Here is a 22,982-nt window from a genome sequence, read left to right as displayed (position 1 = left end):
CCCAGCATCAGCTGGCCACCCTCTGCCTAAGAAAGTGCCAGGGTCGTGGCACCCCCTGGTGGCTGATCCTAGGTAGTGTCACTGCCCAGCCCCAGTAAGGGAGGGCCTGGCCCCAAAGTCCGAGGGATCAGGGTGGGAAGGGGCAGAGCTTGGTGTGAACCTTCCCCTGGCCCCCAGCCATGTGCCTGGCTCTCCCCATGCTGAAGATGCTGAGGCTAGTTCCAGTGCCCGCATTGTGAAGATCTCCGAATCCCACCTCTCTGTTCCTCCCCAGCCAGATGGCTCCATTTCACACACAATACACTCAGGCCCAGAGAGTGGGGAGACAGGCCAGGGAGGCCACCTGGAGCCTGGCACAGTGGCCTCATTTATTGTGCTGCTCTGCTGCTCACAGGAGAAGCCCGTCCCCCAAAGTCCTCTTCCTGGTCCTGGTGAGTATTTTGTCCCTGGATTGCTTGTCAGCCTTGTCCGCCTGGAGCGATCAGTAGCCAGCAGGTTCCCTGCCTTTCCTGGAGTCCAAGGCAGCTGCCCAGCCACCAGCCGTGCGGACGATGGCTTGCACCACAGCGATGAAGGTGGACGCGATCTGGGTGTGATGGTGCCGGGTCTCCAGGGCTGCAGTCACTGCCTGGGGGTGGGAGGAGAGGGGAAGCCTGAGCAGGGCTCCAGATGCCACCTGAACCACATCTGTGTGGTCACAGGCCTCAGCCCAGGTGGTGCCATTTCAGGCCAGGTCATCAGGAAGAGCAGGTTGGGGCCTGCTGGGTCTCATTGGAGCAGGGGGCTTGGCCCTCATGGCACAGGGGCTCCAGATGGCCCAGGCACTAGAGAGAGGACACCAACCATTGTCCACTCTGTGATGATCCAGGCCTCCAGCCCAGGATGCCCTGGGGCCCCACACCGTGACTCAGTTTCTCCAACCCCCGGCCCACCTGGTCAATGTTTCTCTCCACTGTCGTGACGTTGGGCAGAAGCTGGTTGTGCAGCCAGAGCTCCTCCATGGCCCGCTTCACGTCATAGTCGAATCAGAGGTTGTAGATGATGGCCTGGGGCATGGGAGTGTGATCAGCATGGCTTGGGGGCTGTGCAGGGCGGGCACGGCCAGGGAGAAAAGGTGTGACACATACCAGTGCAGTGGCCGTGGTGATCTGTGTGCCCCCAGCAGTTCCCACCACCATCCGGACCTGGCAGTCCTGGCCCACCATGATCGTCGGGCACATGGACGAGAGCGGCTGCTTCCCTGCGGCCGATGGGAGAAGACAGGGATGCCCGTCAGCTGCCTGCCTAGGATACCCGCCCCTCTCCACCCCAGTCCCCCACCCCCGGACCTCCACCCCATACCTGGCTGGATGAAATTGGCAGGTGAGGGGGGTACCCCAAACTCGTTGGTGATGCTGGGAGAGCTGAAGTCGTCCATTTCATTATTGAACAGGATCCCGCTGACCGGGGAGCGGACCTTGGAGCCAAAGCTACCGCCCAGCCAGGTCAGACAGTGCCCGACCTTGTCTGGCCCAGCCTGGTCCCTATCCACCCACTGAGGCTCAAACATACTCACTGAGAGGCCCAGGATAAGCTACCAAGGTTGGGCCTCAGTTTCCCACCAGGAAAAGAGGTGATGGAGCCACCTTACTGGATAAGTGGGCAGTCCCTGGGCCACCCGCCCCTGGCCCTTTCCCACCCAGGTGGCCCAGCAGCCCCTACTAGAGGTTGATGGTGCTGGTGGCGGACACAGCACTGCCGTCCTCTGCGACGACAGACAGGTGAGCAGTGCCCCCGTCATCCGGCGTGTAGAACTCGGGCTTGTAGTAGGAGATCGGGTGAGTGGTGTCGTCAGAGATCAGGGCCCGGAGCTGGGCAGCGAAGAACTCAGAGGTCATGTTGCGGACCACCTGCCGAGACCCCAGAGCTGGCCTGAGGAGGTGGGGAGGGAGGGTGGGGAGGGGGCACAGGTCTCAGAAGGCCCTTGACTGTGACTCTGACCGCAACCCTCTGGCAGCCACAACCTTCCGTGGCTCCCCAGGACCCAAGGGCAGGCCCAGGACCTTGCATGACCAGTCTGGCTCCCTGTCTCTGTCGCGTTCCAGCAACTCTGAATGTCTGTCTGCCTGGTCCTCAGCCTCCGGACCCTTGCTGCATTCAATCACTCATTCCTTCATGCAAAAAATATTTCTAGAGTTTGCACTGCATGCCTGGCACTGGGGAATCAACGGGGAACAGACACTTAGGTCCTGCCCTCATGCCAAGAAAAACAAACACACACAGGGAAAGTGCTGAAACCACAAGCCAGGTAAGGGGAATCAAGAGGCATGAGGTATGGGCAGAGTGGTCAGGGAGGGCTTCTCAGAGGAGGCAACGTGTGAAAAGAGCCTGGAATGTGGCCTAAATGGTCAGTGCAAAGGCCCTGAGGCAGGTGGTATAGGCTGGTGAGCGATAGGCAGAGAGTGAATGGAGTGGGGTGGGGAGAAGAGGATGAAGATGCAGGCTGGGGCCCATCCCACAGGACCTCCTAGGTCCCATAACAACCGGCTTTTGCTCTGTGCCATGCAGGCTTAGGGCAGAGGAATGAGCAGGCTGGGGAGTGTTTTCACAGGGTCCCTCTGGCAGCTATGACGGGGATAAGGATAAAGCCCAAAGGGGAGGCTGTGGGTATCAACCAGGCAAGAGATGATGGCCTGGTTGGGAGAAAGAGAAGAATCAAGGATGGCGCCGACTAGCGAGGTAAACCCTGCAGAAGGGGCAGGTTTGGGGATGGTCACGAGCTTGATTTTGGATACTTCATCAGACCTGAAGAGCATGGGTGCACGTATAAAAAAAATAAATAAATAAGCATGGGTTCACGGGCAAGGGCGGGCTGAGAGATGAACATGGAGGTATTGACATTGAGTGGCTGCTGGATGCCATGAGCCTGGCCAAGGTCCCCAAGGCAGTGGCGAGGAGATGAGGAGGTCAAGGAGGAGACAGAGAGGATGGACCCGAAGGCCGAAGAAAATGCCTCAAGAGAGTTTCAACACCGGGCGCGGTGGCTCACGCCTGTAATCCCAGCACTTTGGGAGGCCGAGGCCTGTAATCCCAGCACTTTGGGAGGGGGATCACGACGTCAGGAGATGGAGATCATCCTGGCTAACACGGTCAAACCCCGTCTCTACTAAAAATACAAAAAATTAGCCGGCTGTGGTGGCGGGCGCCTGTAGTCCCAACTACTCCAGAGGCTGAGGCAGGAGAATGGCGTGAACCCGGTAGGCGGAGCTTGAGGTGAGCCGAGATCGGGCCACTGGAATCCAGCCTGGGCGATAGAGGGAGACTCCATCTCAAAAAAAAAAAAAAGAGAGAGTGACTCTGTTGCCCAGGCTGGAGTGCAGTGGCGCGATCTCGGCGCATCACAATCCCTTCCCCGCCCCCGGGTTCAAGTGATTCTCCTGTCTCAGCCGCCGGAGTAGCTGGGACTACAGGCGCGTGCCACCATGTCTGACTAAATTTGTATTTTTACTAGAGACGGGGTTTCACTATGTTGGCCAGGCTGGTCTCCAACTCCTGATCTCGTGATCCGCCCGCCCCGACCTCCCAAAGTGCTGGGATGCGTGAGCCTCCACGCCTGGCCACTATTTTTTCTTTTTCTTTCGTGTGTGTGTGTGTGTGTGTGTGTGTGTGTGTGTGTGTGTGTGTGAGACGAAGTTTCGCTCTTGTTGCCCAGGTTGGAGTGCAACGGTGTGATCTCAGCTCACTGCAATCCCCGCCTCAGCAGGAGAGCAGGAATCTTCAGTGATCCACTGGCGGATCTGCAGCCATTGTGCGCCCCAGGTCTTCCCAAGTCTTTTGTGCTCGCGCCTCTCCTTCCAGTACCTATCCTGCGGGCGTCCCCCAGCCTCCCGCCATTGCCAGCAGGTGCTGAGATCGCGCCATTGCACTCCAGCCTGGGGGACAAGAGCAAAACTCCATGTCAAAAAAAAAAAAAAAAAAGGATGAAAATTTTGGAAACATATGGAAGAAACCAAATGGATTTCTAGCTCAACTAAATCGTAATTATTCAGTGTCTAGTTTTTGCAAGAAACCACATATTTCATGTCCACAATTAGGGCCACAGTCCCAGCTCTCAAGTGTGGTTGTTTCCTAAGCAAATTGAAGAACACAGGCATAAAAGTTCATTAAATCAATAAACCTTTTTCTCTCTGTCTCTCTCTCTCTTTTTTTTTTTTTTTTTTTTTTTTTTTGAGACGGAGGTTCGCACTGTCACCCAGGCTGGAGGGCAGTGGTGAGATCTCGGGTCACTGCAAGCTCCGCCTCCCGAGTTCACGCCATTCTCCTGCCTCAGCCTCCAGAGTAGCTGGGACTACAGGCGCCCGCCACCACGCCCGGCTAATTTTTTGTAGTTTTAGTAGAGACGGGGTTTCGCTATGTTGGCCAGGCTGGTCTCCAACTCCTGACATCGTGATCCACCCGCCTCCGCCTCCCAAAGTGCCACCGCGCCCGGCCTTTTTTTTTAAGACAGAGTCTCGGCCCGGCGCGGTGGCTGACGCCTTTAATCCCAGCACTTTGGTAGGCCGAAGCAGGCTGATCACGAGGTCAGGAGATCGAGACCATCCTGGCTAACACGGTCAAACCCCGTCTCTACTAAAAATACAAAAAATTAGCCGGGTGTGGTGGCGGGCGCCTGTAGTCCCAACTACTCCAGAGGCTGAGGCAGGAGAATGGCGTGAACCCGGTAGGCGGAGCTTGCGGTGAGCCGAGATCGGGCCACTGGAATCCAGCCTGGGCGATAGAGGGAGACTCCATCTCAAAAAAAAAAAAAAAAAAAAAAAAAAAAGAGTCTGACTCTGTTGCCCAGGCTGGAGTGCAGTGGCGCGATCTCGGCGCATCACAATCCCTTCCCCGCCCCCGGGTTCAAGTGATTCTCCTGTCTCAGCCGCCGGAGTAGCTGGGACTACAGGCGCGTGCCACCATGTCTGACTAAATTTGTATTTTTACTAGAGACGGGGTTTCACTATGTTGGCCAGGCTGGTCTCCAACTCCTGATCTCGTGATCCGCCCTCCCCGACCTCCCAAAATGCTGGGATGCGTGAGCCTCCACGCCTGGCCACTATTTTTTCTTTCTTTCTTGTGTGTGTGTATGTGTGTGTGTGTGTGTGTGTGTGTGTGTGTGACGAAGTTTCGCTCTTGTTGCCCAGGTTGGAGTGCAATGGTGTGATCTCAGCTCACTGCAATCCCCGCCTCAGCAGGAGAGCAGGAATCGTCAGTGATCCACTGGCGGATCTGCAGCCATTGTGCGCCCCAGGTCTTCCCATGTCTTTTGTGCGCGCGCCCCTTCTTCCAGTACCTATCCTGCGGGCGTCCCCTAGCCTCCCGCCATTGCCAGCAGGTGCTGAGATCGCGCCATTGCACTCCAGCCTGGGGAACAAGAGCAAAACTCCATCTCAAAAAAAAAAAAAAAAAAATAAGGATGAAAACTTTGGAAACATATGGAAGAAACCAAATGGATTTCTAGCTCAACTAAATCATAATTATTCAATGTCTATTTTATGCAAGAAACCATATATTTCATGTCCACAATCAGGGCCACAGTCCCAGCTCTCAAGTGTGGTTGTTTCCTAAGCAAATTGAAGAACACAGGCATAAAAGTTCATTAAATCAATAAACCTTTTTCTCTCTGTCTCTCTCTCTCTCTTTTTTTTTTTTTTTTTTTTTGAGACGGAGGTTCGCACTGTCACCCAGGCTGGAGTGCTGTGGTGAGATCTCGGGTCACTGCAAGCTCCGCCTCCCGAGTTCACGCCATTCTCCTGCCTCAGCCTCCGGAGTAGCTGGGACCACAGGCGCCCGCCACCACGCCCGGCTAATTTTTTGTAGTTTTAGTAGAGACGGGGTTTCGCTATGTTGGCCAGGCTGGTCTCCAACTCCTGACATCGTGATCCGCCCGCCTCCGCCTCCCAAAGTGCTACCGCGCCGGCCTTTTTTTTTAGGACAGAGTCTCGGCCCGGCGCGGTGGCTGACGCCTTTAATCCCAGCACTTTGGTAGGCCGAAGCAGGCTGATCACGAGGTCAGGAGATCGAGACCATCCTGGCTAACACGGTCAAACCCCGTCTCTACTAAAAATACAAAAAATTAGCCGGCTGTGGTGGCGGGCGCCTGTAGTCCGAGCTACTCCAGAGGCTGAGGCAGGAGAATGGCGTGAACCCGGTAGGCGGAGCTTGCGGTGAGCCGAGATCAGGCCACTGGAATCCAGCCTGGGCGACAGAGGGAGACTGCGTCTCAAAAAAAAAAAAAAAAAAAAAGAGTCGGGCTCTGTTGCTCAGGCTGGAGTGCAGTGGCGCGATCTCGGCGCATCACAATCCCTTCCCCGTCCCCGGGTTCAAGTGATTTTCCTGTCTCAGCCGCCGGAGTAGCTGGGACTACAGGCGCGTGCCACCATGTCTGACTAAATTTGTATTTTTACTAGAGACGGGGTTTCACTATGTTGGCCAGGCTGGTCTCCAACTCCTGATCTCGTGATCCGTCCGCCCCGACCTCCCAAAGTGCTAGGATTATAGGCATAAGCCACCACGCCCGGCCTCTTTTTTTTCTTTTTCTTTTTTTTATCTGGAGACTGAGTTTTGCACTTGTTGCCCAGGCTGGAGTGCAATGGTGCGATCTCAGCTCACTGCAATCTCCACCTCAGCAGGAGAGCAGGAATCTTCAGTGATCCACCGGCAGATCTGCAGCCATTGTGGGCACCTGTTCCTCCCGCGACCTTTGTGCCCGCCTCTCTCTTTCCAGTACCTATTGCATGACCCCCCACGTCCGCCTCCCGCCATTGCCAGCAAGTGCCTGGCGCGGGTACCTGGCTGCGCTTATTAATCCGTTAAGCTCGCTCTGTCACGGGCGCCATTATGTGCTCACGCGCCAGCTCCCTCAGGTTTAAAAGGCGCGTTGCCCGGCAACAGAAGAAACTGCTGGCTTAGCCTTTGGCCGAGTTGGCGGCTGGACGAGGACGCTCAGAGCCCAGCTCTCGAGAGTTCAAGCAACCGACGGTTCCCCACTGCTCCCAGGAGCGGTTACCTGGGCACTCTGTGCCCCTCCTTCCTGTTCGGGCCCAGGCCGAGGACCTGCCAGTAGGGCTCAGTTGCCTGGAGCCCGTTCAGCCCATCCCCCAGTTCACTTTGCTTGTGGGATCTCCCCGTTGCTCCTGCCCGTGGACTGAGTGGCAGGCCATCCTACAAGCACCCGGACACTTGACATCAGTGGTGTCAAGACAACTCTAAGAAGGTTTTCCGTGATCCTGCAAGCCCTGCGGTCCTTCCTGGGATCCTGCCTTCAATTTGATTGCACAGGTACCACAGCAAGCCAGTGCTGTGTGCTCCGAGTTCCAGGGCGTCCTCCAGCTCAGCCACTGCACTGAGAACATGGACTCTCTGTGGGGCCCAGGAGCCGGGAGTCACCCCTTTGGGGTCCACAACACCCGGCTGTCCCCAGACTTGTGTCCAGGGAAGATAGTGTTGAGGGCCCTCAAGGAGAGCGGGGCAGGGATGCCTGAGCAGGACAAGGACCCTAGAGTCCAAGAGAATCCTGGTGATCAGAGAAGGGTCCCCGAGGTCACCGGGGATGCATGGTCTGCATTTCGGCCCCTGCGGGACAATGGAGGCCTCTCTCCCTTTGTGCCCAGGCCCGGGCCTCTGCAGACAGACCTCCATGCCCAGAGGTCAGAAATCAGATCTAACCAGACATCCCAGACCTCCTGGACGAGCTCCTGCACCAACCGAAATGCCATCTCCAGCTCCTACAGCTCCACGGGAGGCTTGCCGGGGCTAAAGCGGAGGAGGGGGCCAGCCTCATCCCACTGCCAGCTGACCCTCAGTTCCTCAAAGACAGTGAGTGAGGACAGGCCTCAGGCTGTCTCTTCAGGTCACACCCAGTGTGAAAAGGGAGCAGATATAGCACCAGGGCAGACACTCACCCTCAGGAATGACTCCTCCACATCCGAGGCCTCTAGGCCCAGTACACACAAGTTTCCCCTGCTGCCACGCAGGCGAGGGGAGCCTTTGATGCTGCCACCTCCCTTAGAGCTGGGGTACCGGGTCCCTGTTGAAGACCTTGACCGGGAGAAGGAGGCGGCATTCCAGCGCATCAACAGTGCGCTGCAGGTTGAGGACCAGGCCATCTCAGACTGCAGACCCTCACGGCCTTCCCACACTTTGTCCTCACTTGCAACAGGGGCTTCTGGTCTGCCTGCCGTTTCTAAAGCACCCAGTATGGATGCACAGCAGGAGACACACAAGTCCCAAGACTGCCTGGGCCTACTGGCCCCCTTAGCATCTGCTGCAGGGGTCCCCTCTACAGCTCCCATGTCTGGGAAGAAGCACAGACCACCAGGCCCCCTGTTCTCCTCCTCAGATCCCCTTCCTGCCACCTCTTCCCATTCCCAGGACTCAGCCCAGGTCACCTCGCTGATTCCTGCCCCCTTCCCAGCTGCAAGCATGGATGCGGGCATGAGAAGAACAAGGCGTGGCACTTCTGCTCCTGCAGCTGCCGCAGCAGCCCCTCCCCCCTCCACATTGAACCCCACGTTGGGGTCACTACTGGAGTGGATGGAGGCCCTTCACATTTCTGGGCCTCAGCCACAGCTGCAGCAGGTGCCCAGAGGTCAGAACCAGAGATCCCAGACCTCCCGGACCAGCTCGTGCCCCAAACGAAAGGCCATCTCGAGCCCCTACAGCTCTACGGGAGGCCTCCCGGAACTAAAGCGGAGGAGGGGGCCAGCCTCATCCCACTGCCAGCTGACCCTCAGTTCCTCAAACACAGTGAGTGAGGACGGACCTCAGGCTGTCTCTTCGGGTCACACCCAGTGTGAAAAGACGGCAGATACAGCACCAGGGCAGACACTCGCCCCCAGGGGTGGCTCCCCCAGATCCCAGGCCTCTAGGCCCCGTAGACGCAAGTTTCCCCTGCTGCCACGCAGGCGAGGGGAGCCTTTCTTTGATGCTGCCACCTCCCTTAGAGATGGGGTACCGGGTCCCTGCTGAAGACCTGGACCGGGAGAAGGAGGCGGCATTCCAGTGCATCAACAGTGCACTGCAGGTTGAGGACCAGGCCATCTCGGACTACAGACCCTCACGGCCTTCCCACACTTTGTCCTCACTTGCAACAGGGGCTTCTGGTCTGCCTGCCGTTTCTAAAGCACCCAGTATGGATGCACAGCAGGAGACACACAAGTCCCAAGACTGCCTGGGCCTAGTGGCCCCCCTGCATCTGCTGCACAGGCCTGTAGTCCCAGCTACTTGGGAGGCTGAGGCAGGAGAACGGCATAAACCCGGGAGGCAGAGCTTGCAGTGAGCTGAGATCGTGCCACTGCACTCCAGCCTGGGTGACAGAGCGAGACTCCGTCTCAAAAAAAAGGAAAAGAAAAAAAGTTCTTGTGACATTTGTGTATGAAATCAGCCTTCACTACATGGATAGGACCAGCACGCTTCCGCGGCACGACTCTGCGATCTTACTACATATTTTTTATTTTGTATTTTTTTTATTCCTTTTGAGACAGTCTCACTCTGTCACCCAGGCCGAAGTGCAGCCGAGATCTCGGCTCACTGCAACCTCCACCTCTTGGGTTCAAGCAATTCTCCTGTCTCAGCCTCCCAAGTAGCTGGGACTGCAGGCACACGTCAAAACGCCTGGCTAATTTTTGTATTTTTAGTAGAGATGGAGTTTTGCCATATTGGTCAGGCTGGTCTCGAACTCCTGACCTCAGGTGATCGACCTGTCTTAGCCTCCCGAACTGCTAGAATTACAGGTGTATGTTTATTTATTTATTTATTTAAGATGGAATCTTGCTCTGTATTTATTAAGTTATTTATTTGAGATGGAGTCTTGCTCCATCGCCCAGGCTAGAGTGCAGTGGTGCAATCTCGGCTCCCTGCAACCTCTGACTTCCAGTTTCAAGTGATTCTCCTGCCTCAGTGTCCCAAGTAGCTGGGATTACAGGTGCCTGCCACCACAGCTGGCTACTTTTTGTATTTTTAGTAGAGACAGTGTTTCACCGTCTTGGCCAGGCTGGTCTCGGGCTCCTGACCTCATGAACCACCTGCCTCAGCCTCCCAAAGTGTTGGGACTACAGGCCTAAGGCACCATGCTCGGCCATATTTATTTATTTAATTATTTAGAGACAAAGTCTTGCTCTGTCACCCAGGCTGGAGTGCAGTGGCGCCATCTCAGCTCACTGCAGCCTCCGCCTCCGAGGTTTAAGCGATTCTCATGCCTCAGCCTCCTGAGTAACTGGGACTACAGGTACTCACCACCATGCAGGGATATTTTTTTCTATTTTTTTTAGAGACACGGTATCACCATGTTGGCCAGGCTGGTCTCGAACTCCTGACCTTAGGTGATCTGACAGCCTCGTCCTCTCAAAGTACTGGGATTACAGGCATGAGCCACTGTGCCCGGCCTCTCACTACATTTAAGTGACGCCATGGCTCATGCCTGTAATCCTGGCACTTTGGGAGGCCAAGGCAGGTGGATCACTTGAGGTCAGGAGTTCGACACGAGCCTGGCCAACATGGGGAAACCCCGTCTCTAGTAAAAATGTACAAATTAGTCAGGCGTGATGGTACAAGCCTGTAGGCCCAGCTACTTGGAAGGCTGAGGCAGGAGAATCACTTTAACCGGGAGGCAGAGGTTGCAGTGAGCCAATATCATGCCACTGCACTCCAGCTTGGGTGACAGAGTGAGACACCGTCTCAAAAAAAAGAAAATAGAAAAACATATGATGCCAGGGCGTCTCGGCCTCAATACCTGCATGAGCACAGTCATGTCCAGGCCAGGGCTGCTGGTCGAGGTCCGGCCCCATCTCTTTCAGCAGAAAGGGAGTAAGCTTGCAGGGAGGCTGGGGGACAAGATCCCAGGATCTCAGCCTCCGCTCATGGATCAGCTCTGAGACCCCGAGTGAGCTGGGGATGCTCTGTGCGCATTGGTTTCCCCAGCTGTCAAGTAAAGGGATTGGATGAGGAAGTCTTGTCAAGGTGGAATGATCTCAGATTTGGGGCAGCAGTGAATGATCCCGCTCCCTGGGCCATGCCAGTGGCCCGGCCTTGGCTGAACACAGCCCCACCACTCTGGAATGGGGATGAGGGGGCAGTCAGCTCTTGCTCCTAGTAAGAGAGATGCAATAGGGCTCTGTGGCTGAGCTGGGTGCCTTGCCTCACACCTGTAATCCCAACCTTTGAGAGGCCGAGGCGGGAGGATTGCTTGAGGCCGGGAATTTTGACAATAGCCTGGACAACATAGCCAGACCCCATGTCTACAAAATAATAATAAAACACACAGCTATAGTCCAAGCTACTTGGCAGGCTGAGGCAGGAAGTTCCCTTGAGTCCGGAAATTGGAGGCTGCATTGAGCTATAATCGCACCACTGCCCTCCAGCTTGGGTGACAAAGTGAGACCCTGTCTCTAAAAGAAAAAAAAATTGGCCTGTGAGCATGGGTTTGATTTTCAAACAGGACCGGGAGGGTAGGGACAGACAGTGCTGTCACCCTTAGGTGCTGAACACTCAGAAACGGGCCAGCGGCAGCCCTGTCCTCACCTGCAGACACCAGATTGGGCAGAACAGCACGTGGCACTTGCAGCTCTTGCAGTGAGGGCAGAACCCAGTGTCAACCCTTCTGCCTGTGGGAGGGGCTGCTGAGGCCTGCAGAGAGGCCAGGGTGGAGGCTCATCCCCTTGTCCAGCCCTTGGTGTGGTCTCCACCAGGTCCCCAGCCCACCAGTGTAGGGCGCCCCTGAGCCTGCTGCTGCCACGGGCCCTGTCTCTACCCAGGACGTCCCCCCACCCTCGCAGTGTCAGGGAAATGATCATGGTGGTGGTGACACTCTGCAGGCAGGGCTGCTGAGAGAAGCTGAGAAGGGTCACACTGAAGGCAGGGGCCCGTGTGACAAGCCCCTCTCACCCCGAGAGAGCTGACCAGGCAGCTCACGAGCAGAGCCACATCCCGGGAGTCCGAGAAAGGTTCTGGCTGGGCTCAGCCACCTCATTGGCCACGGGCAGCCTTTGTCGTGTGAGCCTTGCTCTCCTAGGGAAGCTCAGGCTGACGGCTGATGTGGGCATTGCCGAGGGTAACCTGTGGCCCAGTGTCTATGGCCGGCTCTCCTCAAGCTGCATTCATTCAAAGTAGGACCCAGGGTGCATGCCCATCTCCAGCCCAGGGCAGCTCCCCTGTAAGCTGGGTGAGCTACTGAAGCCAAGGTGGGAGGCAGCTGACAACACCACCCACGGCCCATGCGGAGGTGGTAGAAAGGCTGGACTCAGCAGGAACACCAAATCCCGGACCAGGCAGAAACCACCCAAGACTGAGGAGCTCGTGCCAGAGCGGTGGCCACAGGTAAGAACCCGGGCCCAGGCTGTGTGTGGCGGGAATCCTCCATGTCCCAGGGCTTAGCGTAGCAAAGGAAGACCAGCCGGGTCACCCTGGTGGCCATCTGTCCCTGTCCCACCTGCAGAGTCAGAACAGCCTCTCCGCAGTGGGGATCATCTCTCTCTGCTAAAGCAATAGCGGTCCCTGCCCCAACCAGACTACCCCACTCAGTGGGGTTACGGATGCTGCTCCAGCATCCTAACACTGCCCAGCTGGTGCCTGCCTGTGCTCACCCACACCCCCCAGGCCGGCCTTCCCTGCAGCCTGGGCTTGGCCACCTTGGCCTGATTGAGCACTGAGGACTCCTGGGCACCCAGCCCCATCACTGCACCTGCTGCTTCCAGCCCCACCCCACCGGCTCTGGGGTTCTTCCCAGCGGCGCTGATCATGAAATCAACATGCACACAAGTCGTCTCAGGAAACTTTTTAATGAAAGTGTCGGCCACGGTGGTGTGTAGGTGGCTGAGCTCAGATTTCAGCTGCTAAGACACCAGCCACTTACCAAGAGAAAGCCAGGCTGCTTCAAACCCAGGGCCCGAGGCAAAACAGCATCACTTCTGGTCAGGGAGTCTGGAAGCCATGCCTTGTGGGAGGTCACACTGGCATCTAGGCCTTTGCCTGCATTGCAGAAGGAGAGCCGGGTCCCCCTCCTAGAGAACGCTGCGTTCCCCAGCCCCACACCGGCTTTGCCACCACACAGGCTTTTGAGGCAGGAGGTGGGTAAGACGTAGCTGTAGACCCAAAGCAACCACCAGCCCTGGGACCCTGCGGGAGAGGAGCACTTTTAGAACATGGAAAAGTGTGGTCATCCCATCATTAGACAGCACACATCTTACATAAATAAAAAGTCGTATGGGGAAGGAGGTTGGGGAGGGAATAAAAAATTGGCACAGACATTGATAGACTGGTTTCCAGTTTCAAGGTAATAGATGCACATCATGAGACCAGAGGAGGCAGAGACAAGGGCTGGATTTAGCTTTTCTAAGCAATATGTGTTCCTGTGCAGGGCTGAATGGTCGCTGAGACAGAGATGGAAGCCAGGACAGGGGAGCCCACCGGGCCCAGATAGGTACAGAGAGCAGAGGCTCCTGTTCTGTCCTCACCACCCACGAGGGTGACACTGCTTGTAAATGGTGGCTGTGCTCTCCCAGCAAGAAAAAAGCACAACTAAATCCACACTGCACACAGACACAGACAGAAAGCCTTCAAGTGGCTCTGTTTTCTGCTCCCTGACTTGCCAGGTCCACAAGCAGAGAGAAGTGTCAGGCGCATGGCCCCACTGTCAGGCTCCCCAGTGAGCTGCGGGTTCAGCAGGAGCTGCCCACTGACACACAGGGGACACCCACTCCTCCCACCTTGGGAGCGGTTGCCAGACAGAGCCGCACTGGGTGCTGGTGTCATCCAGGGACCCCACACACTTCCTTAAATGTGATCCTGCTTCCCTCTGGGCAGCTGCATCCTCTCCTCCTGCAGGACCGTCTGGAAACTTGGCTCTCAGTTTGCTCTCCCTTCTCTCCTCTGCCTGCCCCAAGCCCCTCTTTCTAAAAAAGTGATGCCATGTTCAAGGGATTATTTCTTGAAAATACTTGGCGGCCTCCATGCTTCTGTTTTCTTTGAGCCAGGTGGTCAGGAGGGCTTACAAAGAATGCCTGGGCTCCCCCGCAGGTGTCGGCAGATGGGGTAGCGAATGGTCCTGTGCCTCCACCTGCTCCGGGAGGGAGTCTCCCATCTCTAGGCCTGGCCCCTTCCTAACCCTCCACGTATCCTGTTCTCCAGAGACTTCAGAACCCACTCCTGAGAACAGCGGAGCCAGGCGCTTAGAGGAAGACCAAATGCTGCCAGGACACGGATTGTCCAGGGATTACATTCCAGCATCTTATTAGGTATCTGGATCTGTTGAGGAAAAAATTAGAAACTATGTATAAAACTTAAAAATATTCAAGCATCAAAAGGTTATTTAGGAAGAAAGTTTTAAAACAAGTCATCAGCAAGCTGCTACCACCAAGTGGAGACTTATACAAAAGTTGAGCGAGTCCACTGAGCTGAGAGGACAGAAATGAAGTAACCTGTGCTGGGGCAGGGGCAGGGACACTGGGGGCAGGGAGTGTGTGGGCAGAGAAGCCAGAGAAGTCCAGGCCTGTGGAAGCCAAACAGGAGAGCGTGGGCCGGAAGGGCGGTCAGGATCGGGGGACGAGGTCGCTCTCCCTGGAGAACGAACCCTAAAGTGCGTAGCCTGGGATTCCCTCCCTGGGGGTCCTGTCCCCCGACATTTCACGGGCCTTCTGAGCTGCCTTCCAAGGAGGACTAACACGGCAACAAAAGACCCATTTCTGCACAAAAATCCTTCTGGAAAGAAAAAGAAGAAAGCCAAGAATGGAGTCAAAATGCTACCCAGTGCTGACTAAGCCTCTCAAACCCTGTTCTAAGTGGAGTGTGGTTTCTAAGTCAGGGAAATGGAAGAGGCCCCACCCACACAGGGACAGGGCCACGGCCCCCACAGGATGAAGCAGCAGCGTTTATTCAAGATACAACAGTGAGGGAATCCGGTCACGTTCCCTTCTCCCCAGAGAGGGCGCTTCTTGACAAGTGATTCAGTAGAAATCTTTTAGACTCTATAAGTTAAGTTCATAAAAACCACTGCTTTCACCCTGTCTCCCAGGGCCAGGCCTGGACTCCGAGATGAACTGGCTTGGGGCGCCCTCGGGTGGCCACATAAAAATCCCACAGTCTGAGGCCAGCCTGGGGCTTTCAGACCTGGGCGGGATCTGCCCAGGCCACCTGTCCTTCTGCTTTGGGCCGCTGTCTCTTGGCAGATGGCCTGACACCTGGGGGTGGCCCAAGGATGCCTCAGAAAATCTTGATTCCCACTCTACAGATGGCCCGATTAGCCAGAGGTTTCCAGGCCATCTGTCCGCCTCCAGGAGATGGACTGGGACCTTTAGACATCGGTGGAGAACAGGATGCTCTGTCTCTTGCTGTCCAGGGCAGGGATGGCCTCCAGCCGCAAGAAGTACGGCAGCACCTCGACCTGCCCTCGCAGAGTGGGGAAGAGGAGAGTGGCTCAGAGGGGGGCTCAAAGCTGCTGGTGGGGAGGTCTTTGGGGCCCAAGCCCCCAAGTCCACCTCAGGTGCTAGAAACCCCTGCTGGTGTCATGAACCCCTTACAGTGAGACGGGGGTGGGGTGGGGTCCTGACAAGGCATGACTTGTTGGGTGGGGGGTGGTTATTTATTTTAGAGATGCACAGGGCCTTGCTCTGTCCCCCAGGCTGGAGTACAGTGGCTCCATCATGGATCACTGCAGCCTCTAACTCCTGGGCTCAAGCAATCCTCCTGAGTCAGCCTCCCAGATACCTAGGATTACAGATGTGTGCCACAATGCCTGCCTAATTTTTCTTTGTATTTTTTCTGGAGATGGGGTTTGCTACATTGCCCAGACTGGTCTCAAACACCTGGGTTCGGTTGTCCTGCCTCGGCCTCCCAAAGTGCTGGGATTACAGGCATGAGCCACCACACCCGAACACTTGGGGTGGTTTTAAGCCCCCAGCAAGGTGCACCAGCAGGACCAGGAGGTGGCCTGGGCACCCCCTATCACTCCCATCCATGCAAACCTAGGCAAGTCCCTCTCTCTGAATCTCAGCCACCACCACATACAATGCAAGTCGGAAGATGGGCAGGACTGGGGGTGGGGCAGGCAGAGACCACCTCTGTCAGGCTGGGGTTGCATGGGCTGGAGACTGTCTTCCCATACCTGGGACATGACCTCCAAGGACCTGCTGTCAGTCATGGTGATGGGCTGGCTGGGGTTGGCAGGGAGCTTGCTCTCCTTCTCGGAGGGCCGGAGCCGCGTGGGGCCAAAGACAGTGGCGAGGTTGTGCAGGGACATCTTATTGACCACCTCCTTCTCTGCCACCCTGTAGAGGACCGAAGCAGAGGGTGCTGTTTCAACGCCACCACCAGGAGAGAGGCAGAGGGGCTGTGCCGTGCTAGAGTCCTCAGGGAGGGAGTGACCTCGACCCTGGCTGTGCTGCAAGCTGACTCCAGCCTTGGTACTTCTGGGTCTCAGTGGCCCAGGACAAGGGGCCAGCTCTGGGCTGATGGGGAGGTCTTCATGATGTGCTTGGGAGGGAAGAGGGGGGTCCAAGTGCACTGCTGGCCACGGCCAAAGCTCTGAGCTCTTTGTTAAGGCCACAGTGCAGAGGGAGGAGGGTGGCAAAGAGGAGAGGCAGGGGTGGGGGTGGCAGTGGTGCTAGTCCTTAGAAGCAGTGAGTTACTGCAGACAGGGGTCGGGGGAAAAGGTCCTTGGTGCTGGGGGTCTGGTGGGAGCAGAGGGGCACCCCAACGGCCTGGAGACCTGGAGTCCTGGGCAGCCACAAGAGAGCTGGGCTACCTTTCCAGGTGGTCTAGAAGGAAAAGGAAGGTGAGCAGGTTGGCCTCCTGCAGGGACGACAGCAGGTTGAGCATGCAGCTCTTCTTTGCAACTGGGTCTGAGAGAGCTGCAGGAGGCAGTGGGTTACTCCTCTGGGTTACGACAAGCCGGAGACCTCTCCCGAGGTGGTCACACGGAGCACCCGGGACACGAGTCCTTGCACAGTTTAGGCTTGTCATCATCGTCACACCCACAGCGCTGGCCCCCAGTGAGGACCCTGTGAGGGGCACCTGTGTGGGGTGTGAACCACCTGAACACCTTTCCTCTACCTCGCAGGGGTCAGCAGCACCCGGCGAACAGCAGCAGGAGGAGCCGCTAGAGCAGCTGCTCATGGGCAGAGCTGCCCTTGGGCAACTCCTGCCACCACCCCCTCCCCAGGGAGCCCAAGGCAGGGGAGGCTCAGCATGGAATGAAACAGGGGAGTGAGGGACACAAGGAGGTGGGAAGTGGGAGGGTCCCAGCCCCACCAAGTACGCAGAGACCCCCTCGTCGTCCTGGACACCACAGGGGCACCTGCAGGCTGGGAGACCAGGTCCTCTGCGCATGGGCCCGGGAGGCAGACCTGCCCCAAGGGTGATGCAGAGGCCACAGGTGCTGCACGCACCAGCACCCACTATAGACATCAGCCTCCAGGTTGACTAAGGGTCAGGTCATGTTTGAAACCATGCTTGGCTGGACCAGGACCCATGGCAAGAGCACCTGGGCACCAGTGTTTAGCCCTGGTCTGCAGGAAGGAGGACAGCAAACTTTAGGACCCCACAGCACGGCAGTGCTGACCATTTCACCCACTTGGCCTCCTTGAGGAATAGGGACGGGGAGCCCTCTGGGGATGGGCAAGGCCTTCCAGGACAGGCTCGGTTCTGGTCCCCCGCTTTTTGAGGTTGGGTTAAAATGCCGACCACGGCAGAGGGGTTACAACTCAGGTTCCCACACCTCACTTTTCACAGCCTCCGAGGGCAGCAGTGCACGTGGAGGAGACGTCTCCCACGAGGCCAAGGCCTCCAGTGCTCACCGATGCCCTCTGCGAAGTTGGGGTAGAACTCGTCAGTGAAGAGGGGCTCGGGCAGCTCACGGAAGTACAGCTTCAGCGTGCCTGCGATGGCGTTCACGTCCGTCTCGCTCATCATCACCGACACGTCCTTGTTATCTGGAAAGAGCAGGGAAATGCAGCGGCCTCCTTGAAGATCCTGAGTGAGTCACCCACCATCCCTGCCTTGGCTAAAGCACCGTCCCTGCCATGCTGACCACTGTGTGGGTCCCTCCTGGGCTTTGAGCAGCTCCTCTGACTCCTCCCAAGAGCTGTGCATGGTTCTGTGTCTGCAGAGTTGATAGGGGTGCATGGGCATTCCCATTCCTCTCCCCTGCTTGGCCTGATGTGATGGCCAGGAGGAGGCCAGCGTGGCAGGACACAGTGCCTGCGTGGGGATTGGGTGGCTCTGCCCTGTACATAGCAACCACCCCTGCACCAGTGTCTTCTGATAGCAGGAAGGCTGTGGGAGAATCTGATTGGTTTCAGTGTTTGAACCGGTGTCTTCCTTTGGACCCAATTGGCCATTGGTGCTTACATCCTCACCACAGGCCAGGTTCATTCTGGGCCCCCAGAGGGAGCTGAAACTACCACAGGGCCCTCCCAGGGATGCTGGGCATTCTAGGGGTCCTGGTCAGGGTGGGTGGTGTGTGCTGCAAAGAAGGGTCTGCAGGCACAAAATCCTGTTGCTTTGAAGATGCTGGGAAGGACCCTCTGGGGTCTCAGTGCCCTCCCCTGGCATTTGAGGCAGGTCTGGGTCCTTCAAAGCCTGTGAGGGTTGGTGAGATGGAGGCGGAGATGCTGCAGCCCCGGCCTGCGCTGAATTTCATCAGTGCCCTCTGCCCACCACATCCTCATACAGGGCAGTGGACAGACCGCACTGAGTCCTGGGCTTCCACCTCCTGTCCACCCCCAAGGCAGGAAGGCCAAGTCCCCACAGAAGCCCCTGGTCCACTCCACCAAGTGGCATGAGTGGGTACGATGGTGTAAAAACTGGCTTCTATGGAAGCTGTTTGTACAACTCTTGTTTTCTCTTTTTTTAAAATAATAAAACAGTAAATGAAGAAAAGACACAGAGAAGGATGTGACATGCCTGGGCCATGGAGCACTCTGAGATCTCATCGCGGACACCACTGCCCACACCTCCATCCCGTCCTGCGCAGGCCGACACTCACTGACGTCGAAGGCTGCCTTCAGTGCCTGGATGTCCGTGGCCACACCGGACACGCGGTAGATGCCCACCTCCTCCATGCCTCGGCGCTCGATCTCCTCCACGCACTGGCGCACGATGTAGGGCACCTTGGACCTCTCTCTCCTGCGGGCGGAGGGAATGTTCTCAGTGTCCTGAGAGCCCTGCTTGGGCCATAACACAGGAGACCTGCTCCCTATCTGCACACCCGGAGGTGGGGTGAGGACGGTGACGAAGGTACCCAGGTCTGGGGCTGCACACAGAGCCTTCTGCATGCCTGTCCTCCCTCTGCAAGCTCTGTCCTCATTGCATGTACTTTCTCAGGAACCTTTCAAGCGGCCAGAACCCCTGCGAATCACACATGATCTTTGCGGGAAGGTCAGGAGGCCTGTCTAAGTCAAGTCAGCACGGGAAGGGCATCTGACAGATTCCAGGCCTGGGGTTAGCAGCCTGTGCCCCCAGCTGGGAGGTCAGACCCGGTGTTGGTCCTGCCACCCACGTGCTGTGTGAGAGGAGAATCCCTGACCCCTGCCCTGGGCCTTAACACACATCTGACGAATGAATGAAGGGTTGCCTCAGCACCGGTGCTCCAAGTCCTGCGATGCGAAGTGCTTTTCTCCTCTGAGTCTTAGCAATGGACAATTCCAATACCTCCACACAGGACACTAGAGTAAGAATCCTTCACAGTTAGAACGCAGTGCTGTGCGGAGGCCTTAACTTGAGTTCTGTTTTGCACCTGGATTTACCAGCACATCAAAGCTGCTTCGCAAGCCCCCTCATTAGCAGGGCTTATCTGGGGGAGCTGCTGATGGAGTCCTTGCTGCTGATGCCCACAGCCCTCCCAGAGTGCTATGCAAGTGGCTGCCATGCAGTTGGGGGTGGGGCGTGGTGTTTAGACACAGATAGGAGTCCAGGGTATGACTGATGGAGGCCCCGGCCCACGTGACCAGCAAGGTCAGAGGCCCAGCCAGATTCCATCCTGGGGAAGCAAATGAATTCTCAGAGGAAGTGGTCTGTGTCTGCATGAACTGCTCTCAAACCAACAAACAGGCTTCTCTTGGCAACTGACTCATGACAAAGGGGCAGGGGTTACAACCATTCAACAGGAATCTGGGACCGTGACTAATTCCAAGCAAGGGCAGAAAACCCTGCACTTGGGCAGTTCCTGGAGCCAGCCTACTGCTTCCAAGCAAGGTGGCAAGGACATTCCTGAGCTGGTTTGAAGGAAACACAGGAGGTAGCTGAACACGCAGTGTTCCCTGGGGCCTGACCTCACCGTGCAGTGGCCACGCACAGAGAGGAGAGACCCACACATGCTCTTTTCTGCAGAAACAGCTGAAGGGACAGGCACCCTCAGTGCGTGAGCCCAAGCCCCTCCCCACTCACTTGGTGACCACAGCAATCTTGACTCCGAAGACCCCTGTCTGTTTTCGGGATGGCATCCTCTTCAAGCTGAACTCCCTGCTGTTGAACTTGACCGAGAGCTTTACTTCGATCTACAGTGGGGAGAAGGGGCACAGTCCTCTAATCCTTCTGGTCCTCATAGGCCAAGGTCCCAAGGACCCCTGGGAGTCTCATCAAATATTTCCACCCCCAAGGCATGCAGAGGTCTCAGCATGAGGTGGAGTCGCCCCTCGGGGAAGCCCCTAGTCTACTTCAGCAAGAGCCAGGATTGTTGAAGATGATGTAAACGACTGGTTTCTGCAGAACCATCTCCTAAAATCCCCACTGCTTCTCTTGCTTGCTTACTTTTTTTTAAGATATGGGATCTTGCAATGTTGCCCAGGCTGTAATCAAACTCTTGGGCTCCAGTGATTCTCCTGGCTCAGCCTCCAGAGTAGCTGAGATTATAGTGTACTGTGACCAGCTTTCTCTTAGTACCAATTAAAAATTAAGTAGGAAAGACAGAATAATGTAAGAAAAAGCCAAGAATCTCAAATATTAACATTTTACCATTTATACCCGGGCCTTTTTGGGTGTGTCGTTGCTTTTAAGGTCTAAACCTTTCTGGGGTACCTAAAGACAAATCAGGGGTCTCCATTTCTATGGGCAGCCCCCCAGGTCCCTGAGTGGAGGCCCCACCTGTCCTGGTGGTGCCATGAGACCTTTGTTTGAGGAGGGATGCTCAGGGCCTGGCTGGCAACTGCATTCCAGCCAATGAATGACGATTCCCGTGCATGGTGATTCTGCTCTTGGGGGCCCTCCCTCCTCCAACCAGGCTCCCTCTCAGATGCCGCCTCAGGCTCAGCCACCTCTGACTGATTTGAAATGAACAGAGGCCACCCTATCGTTCTGGGGGAAGTGGGCACCAGGAGAGTCCCACGGACACGTACCCCATTCATGGCGATGACGGTGCGCTGCCAGTCTCTGTCCTGCAGGGCCTGCGGGTCCAGCTGAAAGCAAGGAGTCATGATTGGCAGAGGCCCTGCGGTCTGTTCAGAGGCCCCACGGGGCAGCAGCCCACACCCGCCACTTCCCCAACCCTTAGTCAGAGGCAGAGCCCGACTGCGGCCAGCACCTCCATCCAGAGGCCGAGAGACGTAGAGTAAGGAGGGGCCTGCCAGACACCCCTGGAACCCAGGGCCCCACTGTTCCCAGAGCCCTGCTGCCTGGGGTCTCCACCCCCTCCTCCCTCTGCCCCTCCCAGTTGGGAGCTGAGGACAGGCAAGGGACCCTAGAGGCCACAGCCACCTGGGCCTTCTGCAGGTGAAGTGGCCAGAAAATAAGAAGCTCTGGAGCAGGTCAAGGAGCCCAGCCAGCTGCCCCTACTTCACAGGTGTGTGCACCTGGGCCTCCCTCCCTGCACCTGCTCAGCACGAAGGCTCACCACAGGCACACCTGGGGGGTGACCCCTTCTCACCTCCCCTTCTAGGTCCTACTGGTTAACGTTTCCCAAGGCTCTGAACTGTGCAGCCAGAGTGGCACAGAGAAGCAAAGGGCGGCGGGACGTCTCCCACCAGGGGCCATGTGGCCACAGGCTCTCATTCCGTACCTGGCCCTGAAGGTCGTCAGAGGCCACACTCCAGGCCTCAGGGACCCCACCCTGAGAAGCAGCATCTGTGAGCAGGGAGCGGTCAGTCAGAACCGCACACAAAAAGGAAACTCTCAAGTGGCACTTTCCCCCGGAGTGAACCCTAAGCAGAGGCGGGAGAGGACAACATGAGGGATGCGGACAGAGTGCGCTTTCTCTGGAAAGGAGGAGTTTCATACCACTGCTGGGAGCTTTAAAAAATGGAAACCCTGCCTGTGATATCAGCACTTTGAAAGGCCGAGGCAGGAGGATCACTTGAGCCCATGAGTTTAAGACCAGCCTGGGCAATATAGTGAGACCCTGTCTGTATTAAAAAAAAAAAAAAAATTAAAAAGGCAGCCAAGCATGGTGGCACATACCTGCAGTCCCAGCTGCTTGAGAGGCTGAGGTGGGAGCATTGCTCGAGCCTGGAAGGTGGAGGCTGCTGTGAGCCACGATCATGCCATTGCACTCCAGCCTGCGCAACAGAGCGAGAGACCCTGGCTCTAACTAACTAACCAAGTAACTGGAAACATAGAAACATGTTAAACAGGAGACATTCTTCCCTTTCCTTCAAAGAACAGCCATCACTGGGCCCCTCTCCCCTTGAAAACTCAGAACTGGCAGAAGCAGCTAACAAGCAACCCAGAGTCCAGGTAAGAAAAGACAGAAAGAGAAGCTGTCCAGACATCAGGCAGCTGCCCCTCTGAGCCTGCCTGGAACCACGGCCCACATGCCAGCCCATTAATAAAATAATAATGAAAACTACTCACATCTAACAAGAGATTAGACATCTAGATAGAGGAGGCTCAAATATCCCCAAACAATGCAATGCAAAGGGTCTTTGCCGTGGCAAACTATAATCAGACTATTTAAGGTCAATGTGAAAATGCGAATTCTAAAACCACCAAGAGAAAAGGATCTAGTCACCTATAAAGCAAACCCCATCAGATGAAGAGCAGAT

General features: G+C 56.4%; 3 protein-coding genes across 13 annotated transcripts; 1 reads left to right on the top strand and 2 right to left on the bottom strand.

The window, feature by feature from the left end:
• Positions 1-324: 324 nt before the first annotated feature.
• GGTLC2 (gamma-glutamyltransferase light chain 2) lies at positions 325-6,813 on the bottom strand. The gene is given in 5 exon segments (XM_055375093.1): positions 325-628; positions 933-1,240; positions 1,342-1,469; positions 1,702-1,911; positions 6,749-6,813. Coding segments are annotated over 5 exon segments (828 nt in total). The 5' UTR covers positions 6,784-6,813; the 3' UTR covers positions 325-481.
• A 77-nt stretch (positions 6,814-6,890) lies between these two features.
• On the top strand, positions 6,891-17,106 carry LOC129529598 (putative POM121-like protein 1). Of its 7 annotated transcripts, XR_010133179.1 has the most exons (5): positions 11,068-12,333; positions 13,373-13,435; positions 14,143-14,249; positions 15,242-15,376; positions 16,284-16,372. XR_010133179.1 is itself a non-coding variant. In XM_055375078.2 (3 exons), exons 1-2 carry the CDS (start codon positions 7,372-7,374, stop codon positions 16,371-16,373), a joined length of 1,485 nt encoding a protein of 494 aa, XP_055231053.1. In that variant the 5' UTR covers positions 6,891-7,371; the 3' UTR covers positions 16,374-16,412; positions 17,069-17,106. The 7 variants fall into 7 exon arrangements, 1 of the variants encoding a protein (XP_055231053.1); XR_010133180.1 differs by lacking the exon at positions 15,242-15,376 and having other exon boundaries at positions 16,284-16,378; XR_010133178.1 differs by lacking the exon at positions 13,373-13,435.
• On the bottom strand, positions 12,937-22,716 carry LOC129529600 (breakpoint cluster region protein-like). 5 transcript variants are annotated; one of them, XM_063704970.1, is made up of 8 exons: positions 22,399-22,714; positions 21,342-21,401; positions 20,395-20,504; positions 18,995-19,134; positions 17,805-17,939; positions 16,754-16,859; positions 16,115-16,277; positions 12,937-13,131 (listed from the first exon to the last, which is right to left on the bottom strand). In XM_063704970.1, the coding sequence occupies exons 1-8, from the start codon at positions 22,435-22,437 to the stop codon at positions 12,973-12,975; spliced, it is 912 nt and encodes a 303-aa protein (XP_063561040.1). In that variant the 5' UTR covers positions 22,438-22,714; the 3' UTR covers positions 12,937-12,972. The 5 variants fall into 5 exon arrangements, with proteins under 5 accessions (XP_063561040.1, XP_055231065.1, XP_055231067.1 ...); XM_055375090.2 differs by lacking the exon at positions 12,937-13,131 and adding an exon at positions 13,337-14,259 and having other exon boundaries at positions 22,399-22,711; XM_055375092.2 differs by lacking the exon at positions 12,937-13,131 and adding an exon at positions 15,305-15,394 and having other exon boundaries at positions 22,399-22,711.
• Between the last annotated feature and the right edge of the window lie 266 nt (positions 22,717-22,982).

Source organism: Gorilla gorilla, chromosome 23 (genome assembly GCF_029281585.2).
Source record: "Gorilla gorilla gorilla isolate KB3781 chromosome 23, NHGRI_mGorGor1-v2.1_pri, whole genome shotgun sequence".
Classification (NCBI taxonomy): Eukaryota; Metazoa; Chordata; class Mammalia; order Primates; family Hominidae; genus Gorilla; species Gorilla gorilla.
The sequence above is the reverse complement of the archived record's forward strand: the minus strand, read 5'-3'. Positions and strand labels throughout refer to the sequence as shown.

Bases quoted from the DNA above. Each gene is read 5' to 3' on its own strand.
- LOC129529598 (XM_055375078.2), top strand. From the start codon at position 7,372: ATGGACTCTCTGTGGGGCCCAGGAGCCGGGAGTCACCCCTTTGGGGTC. The intron at 8,767-16,283 runs GTGAGTGAGGAC...GCCACCCTGTAG, and splicing joins CCCTCAGTTCCTCAAACACA to AGGACCGAAGCAGAGGGTGC.
- LOC129529600 (XM_055375088.2), bottom strand. From the start codon at position 22,437: ATGCTCCCACCTCAGCCTCTCAAGCAGCTGGGACTGCAG. The intron at 21,402-22,398 runs GTATGTGCCACC...CCTTGCTTTCAG, and splicing joins TCAAGCAGCTGGGACTGCAG to CTGGACCCGCAGGCCCTGCA. The intron at 16,278-16,753 runs GTAGCCCAGCTC...GGTCCTCTACAG, and splicing joins CTTCTAGACCACCTGGAAAG to GGTGGCAGAGAAGGAGGTGG.